Here is a 14833-nt window from a genome sequence, read left to right on the forward strand (position 1 = left end):
AAACTGCTGCACATGGGTGTTATTTCATGATGCACAGAGCTTGTACTGCTGCAGGATCACATGTATTTGTGTGCATGTGTGTACTTGGTTGCACAACCGATGTCGTGCCGTAAGGATGTGGTTTACTAGTGCAACATCTTGATGCCGGAAGCTATGTGGCGTTTATCAACCTATCATCCACAACATTTTTTTTCGTCACTGTGAGGTACAACCAGCCCCACTCTGTAAGAAAGTGTTGCTCATTGTATTATTACGAGCTGTCACCATGTTCCCCAGGGTGATTTTAAAAGGAACAATGATCAAGAAATCTCAACAAAAGAAAAGAACATCACCATGTAACTATAAGGAGAGGTTTTTTGTTTTGGACACCCAGGATTTGAAGTATTCTGAACGCCGGCCGGGGGTAAGTACTGTTTGTACGAAGAACATGGTATACATTTGGAATCAGACATTTCACTTTGGGCCTGAAGCCTCATGTGAAACAACTTTAAATTTGGACAGCGGTGGATGAAAAGAAAATATAAAACAATGTATTGTTTCAGAAAAAGCCCATGTTGAAAGGTTGCATTGAGCTCTCCAGGATTAGGTGTGTGGAGATTGTGCGTACCGATGTCACTATTCCATGTGCCAATAAATACCCTTTTCAGGTAAGGTTCATAATTTGTTAAGTAATACAGATATAGTGAAAAAATAAATGTCTTACAAATGTACATGACATTAGAAACAACTGCTGTGAACATTTCTTTACAGGTTTTTCATGACAATCTTTACCTGTACATTTTTGCCCCAGACAATGACTGCCGTCAGAGATGGGTCAGGGCTCTGAAGGAGGGTAAGGCCTTTTAATATCACACAAAGATAGCAGCGGAAAACAACCTTCACTGGACTTAATATAAACTCATAAACTGGATTGTGTTTTTTTTTATTTTGTCTGAAATAGAGACTATGCATAACGATTTAGTTCCAAAATACCACCCAAACTTCTGGATGGATGGTAAATGGAGATGCTGCCACCAAACAGAGAAACTGGCAGCAGGTTGTCATGTATATGACCCACATTCTGATGGTGTGTATCGCCTCTTATTTTTTCTTATTTTAACCCATTAAGACCCAGTGCTACTTTTGTGGCAGTTTCCAAATTATTTTTTCTCTATATTTCACCTTTCTTAAATGATTTATCACCATTTATTGTAATATTATCCTCTTATTTTGAGTTTTTTCAGCGTAAATCATGTATTTTCCTATATTTAATTTGGTGATCATGTAGATGTTCATAAAAACTCAGAGTAAATTCAATGGTTATTACATCAAAACAGGAAAAAAAATGAGGAAAAAACTTTTTCAGCAAATATATCTTTAACTAAACATAAAAATAAGTGTTTCCAATATTTAAATTACTGATCATTTAGATTTTCATGAAAAGCTCAGATTAACGTTGAGGGTTATTATATCAGAAACAGAGAAAACTGAAGAAAAAGTGAATTTATAGCAAAGATATCATTAACTGAATGTAAAAGCAAGTGTTTTCATGCACTGTCACTGATCCAAGTCCGTGGGTTTTACTGGTGAATCAATGTTGTAGAAGATAACAGTGTTTTCATGTTCACTACGGAGCCTCTGAACGTCCAAACTGGACTTATCTGATGAACATAAAAAGATGACAAACTCTATTTTACACCAATAATTTGCATGTTTTGATAGGATTAGTGGATCATCAGGTATTCTTTTTTGATCAGTAGATGGTTTCGGTCATTGGTCGGTCTTTGGGTCTTTATGAGTTAATTACAAGTTTGTCTATTTTTTTAGCCTGGCACTATCCCCTCTAAATGAGTAAAAAAAAAAAAAAAAGAAAGAAAGTAAACTCTAACCTCATGTTAAATTTGTGCACTTTGTAAAATGTGTTTTCTGATCTATTCTGTATGTGTGCATCTATGGCAGAAACCTTCTAATATTTCATGTTTCTGGTCGTTCCGCAGCCACTAAAAAGCCACTTCCTGATCTCCCAGATGGAGAGGTAACATTCTGGTGTAAAAAATACACTGTTCTCGTGTTATTCTGTCAGTAATTATATTACAGGCTTTCAGGCCTGTTTGTTCAATGTGATTTTGTGGTGGTTGTTTAAGTTTTACTGTCATGACGAATACCTTAAATTTCTTTCTTTCTTTCTTTCTTTCTTTCTTTCTTTCTTTCTTTCTTTCTTTCTTTCTTTCTTTCTTTCTTTCTTTCTTTCTTTCTTTCTTTCTTTCATCATTCTGTCTACTAATGGCAGTTGCTGCTTGTTGCAAACCAACATGTGATGCTAACCAATATAAGGCTGCAACCAACAAATACATCCAATGTCAATTAATTTATCCATTATTTTAGTCGATTGATTGTTTGTCCAATAAAATGTCTTAAAATGGTGAAAAAGCATTTCCCAAAAGATGACATCCTCAACTGCTGTGTTTGGTCACAACCCAAAAATTATAGGACAATACCAGAAGGTCTCAGAGCATCTGTGGGTGTGTGGGTGTGTGTGTGTATCTGCACAGTTTTGAGAAAGTGAGATGTTTTTAACTGGCCTATTTAGTACCTACAGTTGAGAAATAGTCCCATCTCCCCATTAAATATCTAGGCAAGTTCATAGGATCAATACTTTGGGAGATATTAGTCATTTTGGAATACAATAGCCTTACAATCACGTTGCTCGGTTGACCGGAAGCGCAATACCACGTTGCATCATGGGAAATGAAGTTAAAAATAGGAACAATGCATTTACTAACTTCAGTCCCTAGACATCTGTATTAATATGACTCGTGGTTCCCCAGGGGTCGACGCACTAGTATATTATATTTACTGTCATTAAAAAGGATAAGAACAAGAAAATATTGCCTGTTCAGAAGATGGAATCTGACAATGATGAGTAATTTGGGTTAAATATCAACATAGTTGTTGAGTAATTTAATATCCAACAACTAATAAATTAATCATTGCAGCTTTATACCAAGATAACATTATGAAATATCTAATATTGCTTGTAGTGTATAGAATAGACTAGACTAGACTAGACTAGACTAGAATAGAATAGAATAGAATAGAATAGAATAGAATAGAATAGAATAGAATTGATCTTTATTATCACTGTTACAAGAACAATGAAAAGCGGTTTAGCAGCTCTGTTTCTTATTTAGCAGCAAAAGCACTTAAAGTGCAAAGAGACTGTATAAAAATATCACAAAAAATTAGACTGAAAATATACTGAAAAGTATTGACAATATACAAAAAATTATGAAGACATACTAAAATATACAAAAAGTTAACTCTATACTACAGATGAAAGAAATATACAACATATAAGGATACATTCAGGCAGTATGGGATACGTAGAATTAATAGTGATACTACTCACTTATTTGAAGGAACTTACCAGACAATTTAGTATTTGATTTAAAAAAAAAAAAAAAAACAGTCCAACACACATGTTGTTTTTAACTGCTATATAACCCTATGGCTCTGGTAACTTATGGTGCAGCTTTTGGAATGGACATCCCATAAGTTGTTTTCTTTGTGACAGACTAGACATTGTGATCCAGGACAGGGGATGGTGGTTGCTCTGCAGGACTACGCACCACAGGGAGACGACGACCTACCCCTCCAAAAAGACCACGAGTACATCCTGGTCAGTAACTCCCATTGTGACTGGTGGGCCGTGCAGGATGACAGAGGGTACGCTGTGTATCTGCTCTTAATTATAGCACTGTCATGTATCAGAATGATCACTAATTCACTCATTTACATTTTCTTCCATAGGAACACAGGCTTTGTGCCAAGTACATATATAGCTGAAAAGTCTGGCACCAACTTCCAAAGATTTGAGTGAGTTTGATTTCATTTCTTTCTTTCTTCTATGTGTCTGTTTGTTAACACGTGTTTTCCTGTGAGTGAAAATGTGTTAACTTGAGGTTAATTTGTCATTTCACAGATGGTACAATAAAAACATAACCAGAGGAGAAGCAGAGGATTTGTTAATGAGCAAGGTAAAAAAAAAAAAAAAATTATGTCAATGATCTAGGGATTATTCACTTTAAATTAATTTTACGCCTCAAGCACAGTTTTGACAGAAACACATTAGTTTCTAATGACTTCAGTTTACTTGGAATAGATAATGAACAGGATACATTTCCAGTGATGCAATGCACTTTTACTGTGACTGTGCCACCTACAGCAATGTTGCATTTGCAACATTTATGCAAATACTCCTGCATACGTGAGGCACGAGAACTGTCTCATAACCACAATGTTTCCACCTATGCTGAATTTCCTGCCGTAAAAGGTTTTGCTAAGTTTTGCAATGCAGGAGGAAGAACAGCTATCCAGAGATAGGTTTTGCTCACTCCCCAGCTTCAAAGTGTTTGCGTGATGCAGATTACAGTTTTTCTCCATCGGTTTGGCTCATTACTCAGAACAGAAATCACATTCACTGAACTCTAAAATCATTTGGCAAAACAGTCTTATAGTTCAGTACAACACCATAGCTCTCTGGCAAAAGCTCATATCTCTCCCAAAATAGGTGACTCATGTCAAAACTAAATTCCTTTCTCATATAAATAGTCAGTGCCCCCAAAAGGCATGGTCCCTTTGGCATTGTGGAAGCACTGCAAGTCAAAACACTAAGATGTTTTGTCACTATTGCAGAGGAGCACTGACATATTCCTAATGTCCACCTCTCAGTCTGAGCCCAGTCCTTCATTGACAGTGGTTACTGGACTAGTTTATTCTGTCTAGCTAACAGAATACAACTGTGCATAAAACTGAAAATAAAAACAAAAATAGAAATAGGATGTTACGGCAAGAGTAGGTTTGACATCACACATTGCACTCATACTACCAAGGAAAATGTAACCATTTCAATTCACACACACATACACACACACACACACACACACACACACACACACACACACACACATAATGTAACTTAGATACATCAGAGTAAAAAGAAAATGTGTGCAACATAATATACTGGAATATAAACACATAAACAAAACAAAAAACAGTTCTAGTTTCACTTGTCTGTCAATTAATCAATTTGTCAAATGTTCCAAAAGATTCATATGGTAATTATTAGTATTATCTTCTGGACTGATTTTGTCAAGTGAACAGACTTTAGTGCGAGGCTGGCGTTAGGCATGGGCAGGGGTGGGTTAAGCCCACCCAAATGTCCGTCTTGCCCACCCAATCAAAAGTTAAGGGAAAATGTTTATCCAATAGAAATATATAACAGACTACACACTATTGTGTCTTATTTGGGATTGGATGGGCAGCCTACAGCCCGCCCTATTCATTCAGTGACTTGTTGTTATTATTGTTTTCCATTTCCTGAGCGCTTCATTTGCTCATACAGGAGCTCACTGTCTGTCGTCCGTTTCCGTTTTGTGGGGAAATATGCGGCCCTCCTTGGTCACTACTGCACCAATTGAGGTCACTGCTGCACTTGTCGAGGTTCCTTTTTAATACCGCAAATCTTTCTACCGGAGTTTCCCTGTATCTGTGACTTTTTGACCTGCTCTGTCTCTGGGCTCCTGCAGAACAGTCTGCCCAGTGCCTATACACTGACTAAAGCAACGCCAATAAAACACACACATTGGGCAACACAACACCACTAAAACACATACACAGTCTCTTAGTCGTCGCCCAAGGAAGGTACAAAAACCGAGTGAGGGGCAAACAATCTCTGTCACTAAATAATATTAATTATTCTAATCATTTAGTCCTGTTGGTTTGTATGTATGTAGTTCTAGTGACATTTGAGTCTAAAGTTCAGGGTTTTAGATGGAAAAGGAAAGATTTGTTGTTTTCTTTGTCATTTGTCACTTTTCAGATTGAATTTAAATAAGACTTTTTTGTCTGTGAAATATGAAAAAATATAATTTAGTTCTTTTATTTTTACTTTTGGCCCAGTTTCAGTTATTTGTGCAGTTGTTCTGTTGTGCCACTTTTAGTCTGAGTTTGAACAAAAGTAGACTGCCTTATTTTTGTATAAATTCTGGCCACAGTGAGAATATTTTTTGTATTAGTATTTAGTATTCATTTTTTTTTAGTTTTCAAGCTCATCCAATGAAAAGGAATACGCACGAAGGACTTTTAAAATCATTTTTATTTTATATTAAAGAGTAAATTAAGACAGTTGAGCTGCCCGACAATTGAATTTCTCATTGGGGATCAATGAAGTGATTCTTATTCATAAATAAACCACTAAACCACTTCTTTTCAGTGCCGTCAGGACTGCAGTTCAAATTGTCAGCCTTCAGGACACAATTCAGCTTCACTATCATCAGTACATACCAACCAAGTTGCACACCTGTTATTTCAACCAGCCCACCCTAACATGACCAGCTAGAACCAGCCCTGGTGTAGTGCATGTAATGACTTATACAATGAAATGATGCTGATATGTTTTGGAGAGAACCATTAGGCTGAGAATGAACAACCAGTTTAGATCAACAAGATCCATTCACTTTGGAACTGTGCTAAATGTAGGCTAACTGTACTTAATCATTTGCAAAGATGTGCAGAGACATTGATGAGACATATACTAAGACGTCTGCAATTTGATGAAATGAATGATAAATTAAATGTTGTTGTAAACTATTGCCAAATGGTTTAAAGGTTTGTCCATGTTTTTTGAGAATGTTATTTTTGTTTCAAGAAATGACTTAAACCAATGGAGAAAAATTGTAAGCAAGTGAATACTGTCTAACATGAATAACAAATGTATGATTTTGATGATTTTACATTTTTAAACCCTTTGTAGGGAAAAGAAGGTGCATTCATGGTACGTGATTCAAGACAGGCAGGAGTCTACACAGTGTCAGTCTTCACTAAAGCACCGGGGTATTATTATTTTCTTTAGTCTTTTATATGTTATTGTAATTAAAAAACATGTCAGTACTTGGCATATTTGTACTGGAGGACTTTCTCCTTTTTTATAAGTATTATGCACATGTCATAGTGGTACCAAAACCATACACTTAGAGGTTATACTAGTGTATGTAATTTTTTTTTCTCTCTTCCTTTCCTGCAGATCTAATGGGGAGAAAAACCCCAGAGTGAAACATTACCAGATCAGGCAGAAAAAAACAGAAGAGTCTGCTTTTTACTTGGCTGAGAAGTACGTGTTCAGCACCATTCCTGAGCTCATCCATTATCATCAACACAATGCTGCTGGTAAATGAAGGAAGTGTAATTCATCATAGTAATGAACCACAAAAATTCTAATGTCGGGCTGGTCTGATGGGCTATATATCAGACGTTCTGATGTGACTATATCTTTGATTTGACAGGCCTCATCACACGACTGAGACACCCGGTCTCTCTAGACAGACGCTGCTCCATGGAAATTGTGGATCACTCTCAAGGTTTCTTAATGTCATGGTGGTAAAAGCTAATTTGTGCTGACCCCTAGTGGTTCAGCACAGATTAACAATTACCAGCATTTCTTGTCATAAACTTTTACTGCTGTGGTCGTTTCTTGTTGATGTTTACAGCCCTTTTTGCTGTTCAATAGGTCAGTGGGAGCTGGACCCAGAAGAGCTGATCTTGGAACAGGAATTAGGCAGCGGACAGTTTGGACTGGTACGAGCAGGGAGGTGGAGGGAGAAGAAAGTGGCAGTGAAGATGGTAAAAGAAGAGTGCATGTCTGATGAGGAATTTAAAGAAGAGGCAAGAGTGATGATGTAAGTATGATTAGATAGATAGATAGATAGATAGATAGATAGATAGATAGATAGATAGATAGATAGATAGATAGATAGATAGATAGATAGATAGATAGATAGATAGATAGATAGATAGATAGATAGATAGATAGATAGATAGATAGATAGATAGATAGATAGATAGATAGATAGATAGATAGTTCGGTCATCAGCCCTTCATCAGACATGAGACAGGCCGCTTATATAGAACATTAATCACAGTATCATGTGAGAGGCAATGCATATTATCTGATGTTTACAGTAACTTTTAAATACATGTGAGTGATCAAGTTTCTCTCAATTCATACAAAAACAATGATGGAATTTTTTTAAATTCATGCAAGTACAATGATCAAGTTTCTTTCAATTCATAAATTCATACAAATTCATACAAATACAATGATCAAGTTTCTTTAAATTCATACAAATACAATGAACAATTTTCTTTACATTCATACAAATTCATACATATGAGACTGTGAAGGGAGCAATAAATAAAAAGCGATTGTGTGTATTTTTCCTGTTCATCTGAATGTGGTGATAGAACCACAGCTTTAGCGCAATATGTACATATTTACAAAATGCACATGTTTAAAGCAGCGTAGAAATACATTCAAATCAACACCAAAACTACAATGATGGAGCAAAATTATGTACACCACATACTGTACACTGGAGTGATGTCATCTATATGAGAAGTCTATAAGAAGGATCTCAGATCGAAGTCCTCGATGAGACCTTTAGGACTAAGTGTGTCCAGATAGATAGATAGATAGATAGATAGATAGATAGATAGATAGATAGATAGATAGATAGATAGATAGATAGATAGATAGATAGATAGATAGATAGATAGATAGATAGATAGATAGATAGATAGATAGATAGATAGATAGATAGATAGATAGATAGATAGATAGATAGATAGATAGAAATTTGAAGTAGATAAAAACAGAACTAAGTAAGAAATCTGGATAATTTAAACAGGTGCAATAATAACCTGTCATGTGCAAAGTCAGATGTCCTTTTCCAGTATGATGTAGGTGCATAAATAATAGTAAATATGTGTAAATTTGTTACTAAAGCTGTATTAAAAGCTGTTTTAAAGGAGTGTGGAATAAATGAGCTTGGTCACTGTAACTGTTTTTAAACTTGCATAAATGATTGTTTTGTAACTATTGATCGTTTTTGTATTATGTGTTGATTATGTCTTGTCAGAAACTATGTGTTATGCTTCTTTTCTTGGCCAGGTCACTCTTAAAAAAGAGATTTACAATCTCAATGAGGCTTTTTTTTTACTTGGTTAAATAAAGGACATATATGTGTGTGTGCTGATGTTCTACCAGGAGACTGTCCCACTGTAAGCTGGTGCAGCTGTATGGTGTGTGTACCCAGCATGCTCCCATGTGTCTGGTGTTTGAGTTCATGGAAAATGGCGCTCTGTCGGACTACCTACGGGCAAGGAAAGGGCAGCTCTCACAGGACACGATGCTGGGGATGTGTCTGGACGTTAGTGAAGGGATGGCGTACCTGGAGAGCTCCAACTTCATCCACAGAGACCTGGTAATCCAATATACATGAGGGTTTTTTGTTTGTTTTGTTTTGTTTTTGAAAGCCTTATTGCTTATTCTCAGCTCATCCATAATCTGGACTGTTTCTCCTGCAGGCTGCCAGGAATTGTCTCGTCTCCAAAAATAATGAGGTGAAGGTGTCTGATTTTGGCATGACCAGGTATAACATTCACCAACAATTCTGAGTATTATTGCCTCTAATTGTTGGAATGTAGGGAAATATGTCAAGGAGAATAAGTAGGATAACTATGATTTTCAGTAGTTCACGTCAAACTGCAAATTTTGAACCAAAATGGAAGGAGAGGGGGTTTTTTTTGTTTGTTTGTTTCTTTACTTTATCATGGCTAACTGTAATTGTGTAACTGACTTTTGTGTAGTGCAAGAGCAAAAGAGCAGTGAGCTCACCCAGAAATGTCATCATGGAGCCTGAGGGAGAATTAACATGGACCTATTTTAAGACAATAAAAGATGTATGTTACGAAACGGATGATAAAGACAGATCCATTTTAAGAGGTGCACCTTAAATATTTTCTTTTACTCTTTTTACTTAAAGTCATACTTAACAAATTTTTGCAAAGATCTCGCACAAGTTAAGATATTTTTTTCTACATAGTGTACACTGTAAAAAATGGCTGATGATGGAATAATAGAATTAACACCAAAAAGTTGTAAAATTGCAACATAATAAAGCTGTAGTTTTTATAGGAAGAGTATGTTAACAAAACTAGATTTGTATGTAGAAATTATGTATTTCTATTGGTTTGAGAAAATAAAACTGTAACTTGAAAAACAATGTGGTGCCGTTCAAATTGCAAGACCACAATGTTGAAATAACAGCCACTTTGCTTTTTTTTTTTCTTTTTTAAAATAAAAAAGTAATAAAAAAGTAAACACTGAACGATTTAACATTTTGAACATGTTAATTTATGGGCTGCTATGGCTCAGTTGGTAGAGTAGATCATCCATTGATCCTGGCTCCAACTTTTCACACATCGAAGTGCCTTTGTAAGGCACTGAACCCTAACTTGCTCAGAGTACAGCCTGGTGGCTTTGTAAAGTGCTTTGGGCACCATGAAGGTGTATAAAATGGGCTCTATAAGTGCAGTCCATTTACCATTTAAAATGTTGAATCTACATGTTCCTCTGTAAATATGATTACGGTTTGATGTGTTTTCTACAGTATTGTTTTGGTAACCACAGCTGCCATTTTTTTCCCGTAAAAACAACAGGATATTCTTTACAGTGTAGGTCTGGTGTAATTCAGCTTCTTTTGGTGGGACGCATTGTAGTTTGTAAACCAAGCTTTCAAACTAGTATCAATAACTGTTTCCTGAATATTAAACTCCATATCATGCATAACCTTTAACTTAAATGCTGCTCTAATCCTTTGCTATGATTGCAAGTCACCTGCCTTTTATGCTGATGTATGTTCTGCGCTCACGTCAATATCGTAGATTTGTCCTTGATGATCAGTATACAAGCTCCCAGTGTTCCAAGTTTCCTGTTAAGTGGTCGTCCCCTGAGGTCATCAGATTCTGCAAGTTCAGCAGCAAGTCTGACGTCTGGTCATTTGGTGAGTTTTTATCCATCTTTGTACCCAGTCTAATTTTCTGAGTTTCTAGTTCCATCCAACTTACAGCTTACATCACTCATAAAAGAAAAGTGTTCATTGAGTTTATCAAACTACACATCCAACTCCTGTGTGTGTGCTGACCATTGCTCAGGTGTGCTCATGTGGGAGGTGTACAATGAGGGCCGCCTTCCTTATGACAACCAAACTAATGCTGAGGTAGTGGAGTCCTTGAACGCAGGCCTGAGGCTCCTGAAACCACGTTTGGCCCCAACGTCAGCCTACCAGCTCATGGAGTGGTGCTGGAAGGAGGTGAGTGCAGGAATTTATGAAAAGAGGTGATGACACACACATCCAGTTGCTAAAAGGTGAGCAAAAAAATGGTGAATAAAAAATGAGATAAGATCCACACAACCTGTGAGCTCCCAAGAAGATGTTGATTCACCACAGTGATGTTTTGGTCATCAGCCCTTCATCAGACATGAGACAGGCCGCTCATATAGAACATTAATCACAGTATCATGTGACAGGCAATGCATATTATCTGATGTTTACAGTAACTTTTAAATACATGTGAGCGATCAAGTTTCTTTAAGTTCATACAAATTCATACAAATACAATGATCAAGTTTCTTTCATTTCATACAAATACAATGATAAAATTTCTTTAAATTCATAAATTCATACAAATTCATACAAATACAGTGGTCACGTTTCTTTAAATTCATACAAATACAATGAGCAATTTTCTTTACATTCACACAAATTCATACATATAAGACTGTGAAGGGAGCAATAAATAAAATAAAGTCATTGTGTGTATTTTCCCTGTTCATCCGAATGTGGTGATAGAACCACAGCTTCAGTGCAATATTTACATATTTACAAAATGCACATGTTTAAAGCAGCGTAGAAGTGCATCCAAAATCGACACCAAAACTACAATGATAGAGCAAAATTATGTACACCACATACTGTACACTGGAGTGATGTCATCTATATGAGAAGTCTATAAGAAGGATCTCAGATTGAAGTCCTTGATGAGACCTTTAGGACTAAGTGTGTCCACATAGATAGATAGATAGATAGATAGATAGATAGATAGATAGATAGATAGATAGATAGATAGATAGATAGATAGATAGATAGATAGATAGATAGATAGATAGATAGATAGATAGATAGATAGATAGATAGATAGATAGATAGATAGATAGATAGATAGATAGATAGATAGATAGATAGATAGATAGAATAAAAAATAGAAACACAGGATCAAACACACTATATAAAATAAATTAGAAGTAAATAAAAACAGAACTAAGTAAGAAATCAGGATAATTTAAACAGGTGCATTAATAACCACCAACTGCCAAGACAGATCTGCCCCCCGCCCCCTCCAATCACCACCAAAATTTAATCATTTGTTCCTTGTGCCAGTATCAACATTTCCTGAAAATTTCATGAAAATACGTCCATAACTTTTTGAGTTATCTTGCAAACAAACAAACAAACAAACAAACAAACAAACAAACAGACAAACACGCAAACACACAAAGCAAAGTGATCACAATACCTCCTGGTGGACTTAACAATATAATATCACAGCAAACATAAGTAAAAAAGAAATATAACATAAGATACACTATACACTGTACTCTATAAATTAGAAGTATAAAAGTTAAAAAAAGAAACAAACGGTTAATGTCTCCACTTTGAGTAGGCACTAACTTTTTCTGTATCTAGATACTTTAACATGCTTGCATTGTGTTGTGCTTGTGTGAAATGTATGGCCGCTGGGCTTTTTGTGTCCTTATTTCACAGAGTGCAGGAACTGAACATAAATGCATCATGAAACCTAATCTAATGTGTTCTGTAATAATGGACTGGTCTGTTCTCATTCTCAGAAACCAGAGGATCGTCCGTCCTTTGCTCTTCTACTTCATGAACTAGCCTCCCAAGCAGACCTATGAACCGAATTAAAATAAGACAACATCAACTACAAGAATATTTATTTATTTTATTTAATGATTTACTGTGAGTTCACTCCGTATGTTTTCAATCCCTGGGTTTTGCACTTTATCGCCTCCTCCTTTAGCTCTGTATAGAAGACAAGTCACAGTACATTCATGCAGTTGCAGTAAATATGTTTGTTGCATTGAGATGTCTCTATAAGTTACATGCTTATGCTGTGTGATCCACTGTTTATTAAATGAATTCCTTGACTTAAATGCTTTCTGTTTCTTCTCATTGGGTTGTCCTAATGTTTTCTGTACAACTTGTTAGATTTTGATTCAACTTTAAATATTCAAGTATCAAAAAAAGAAACAGCTCTATAAGTGGTACATTTTGAAGATCTCAGCCTAGATTCAGCTGCATGTTTACTTGGTCTTGCTTCAAATGTGGTCAAAGAGGACTCAGGATTGTATTTCAAGACTGATCATGACAGCTGCAAGGATTATAAGAGACTCCCTGTCCATGGTTGACATCTGTATGTGATCCGATGTTATAATATAAATAACAATATTAACCCATAAAGACCCAAACCACAACTGTCGACCAAAATCATCTACTGATGTAAACTGTTTAATACCTGTCTATCCATTAATCCTACCAATACATGTAAATAATTGGTGTAAAATACAGTTTGTTATCTTTTCATGGTCATCAGATATGACCCATTTGGATGTTCGGAGGCTCTGTAGCAAACGTGGAAACACCGTCATCTTCTACAACACTGATTCACAAGTAAAACCCATGGAGTTGGATCAATGAAAGTGGGTGGAGATGCATGTTTTTATGTTCAGTTAATGATATATTTTTATAGAAAAAGTAGCTTTTGCTTCAGTTTTCTGTTTTTTATATAATAACCCTCAACTTTAACCTGAGCTTTTATGAGCATCTACATAGTCAATGAATTCAACATAGGAAAATACCTAATTTTCACATTAAAAACACAAAATAAAGAAGATAATATTGCAATAAACGGTGATAAATCTCTTAAGGGTTAAATAGAGAGAAAAATTCATTTGGGAACTGTCACAAAAGTAGCTCTGGGTCTTTATGAGTTCATGCTAATTTAGAGTTTGAAATTGCAAATTAAATAAACCTATATCATATTTAATCCAGTGTGCTTGTGTTGTTTGTGGCTTAATTGTTCACTTAACACTTCCTACACTCTTTATTAGATACTTAAATGAAAAACATATGTCAATTCTGTATCTGCAGAAGTTGAAGGATTTTTAAAATGATTTTTGTTTCATTGTTGTGATAAGAAAATGAACTGATATGGTTGTATCATACTATATATGATGGTATTCTTGTGTAACTACTGGAAGAACTTGGCAGCCATAACGCTCACGCTGTGTATCAGGTCTGATCTCAGTTTTGACACATTCTGGTCTTTGTCTAGACTAAAACACTACCCATAAAATGGAAAGCTTTCTCTAAAAATGTTCTTTTTCTTTTTTTGACAGTCAGCATGACTTTAAGTCAGTCAAGATAAATTCAACAGGATACATTTTCTGATGAGAAAAAAAAAAAAACTTTCACTGACAATCCACTGTTGGGGTCCCATTGGTAATGTTATATGTAGGGTTCACACTCATGCAGCTGCCAACGAATGAAAGAGATTAGAGAGATTAGAGAAGAAGCTGATGGAGAGATCATCTTCAGATCTGCATGTGCTGCCTGGTCAATAAACATATTTGCTACCTGGAACTAACCAAGCAAAAAGATAAGATCCTTCCGTTGGATTATCACTGTAACTGTGATAAATGTTTCAGCTGCAACAGGTTTTTTTTTTTAAACTCTAACTGATGCAATGAATTGTTTCCCATTTCTTTAACAAACACCAGTTTGATAAAGAGCATAAAGATTAGACTATGTTTCAATGGAAAAAGGTCATGTGGTCTGATGAGGCTGGATTGACCCTGTTCCAGAGTGATGGATGTATC

General features: G+C 35.7%; 1 protein-coding gene across 2 annotated transcripts; it reads left to right on the top strand.

Moving 5' to 3' along the window:
* The first annotated feature begins 265 nt into the window (after positions 1-265).
* Positions 266-13399, top strand: itk (IL2 inducible T cell kinase). 2 transcript variants are annotated; one of them, XM_030145195.1, is made up of 17 exons: positions 266-403; positions 543-647; positions 751-832; positions 941-1066; positions 1977-2014; positions 3554-3705; positions 3790-3855; positions 3962-4016; positions 6794-6873; positions 7064-7206; positions 7323-7397; positions 7547-7715; positions 9083-9299; positions 9403-9467; positions 10762-10880; positions 11032-11189; positions 12785-13399. In XM_030145195.1, the coding sequence occupies exons 1-17, from the start codon at positions 266-268 to the stop codon at positions 12848-12850; spliced, it is 1854 nt and encodes a 617-aa protein (XP_030001055.1). In that variant the 3' UTR covers positions 12851-13399. The 2 variants fall into 2 exon arrangements, with proteins under 2 accessions (XP_030001055.1, XP_030001056.1); XM_030145196.1 differs by lacking the exon at positions 266-403 and having other exon boundaries at positions 791-832; positions 12785-13390.
* Positions 13400-14833: the final 1434 nt, after the last annotated feature.

This window comes from Sphaeramia orbicularis, chromosome 10, assembly GCF_902148855.1.
Source record: "Sphaeramia orbicularis chromosome 10, fSphaOr1.1, whole genome shotgun sequence".
Taxonomy (NCBI): domain Eukaryota; kingdom Metazoa; phylum Chordata; class Actinopteri; order Kurtiformes; family Apogonidae; genus Sphaeramia; species Sphaeramia orbicularis.

Excerpts from the sequence above, each read along its gene's own strand:
- itk (XM_030145195.1), top strand. The coding sequence starts at position 266 with ATGTTCCCCAGGGTGATTTTAAAAGGAACAATGATCAAGAAATCTCAA. Across the intron at positions 648-750 it reads CCAATAAATACCCTTTTCAG|GTTTTTCATGACAATCTTTA; the intron begins GTAAGGTTCATA and ends ATTTCTTTACAG. Across the intron at positions 1,067-1,976 it reads ATATGACCCACATTCTGATG|CCACTAAAAAGCCACTTCCT; the intron begins GTGTGTATCGCC and ends GTCGTTCCGCAG.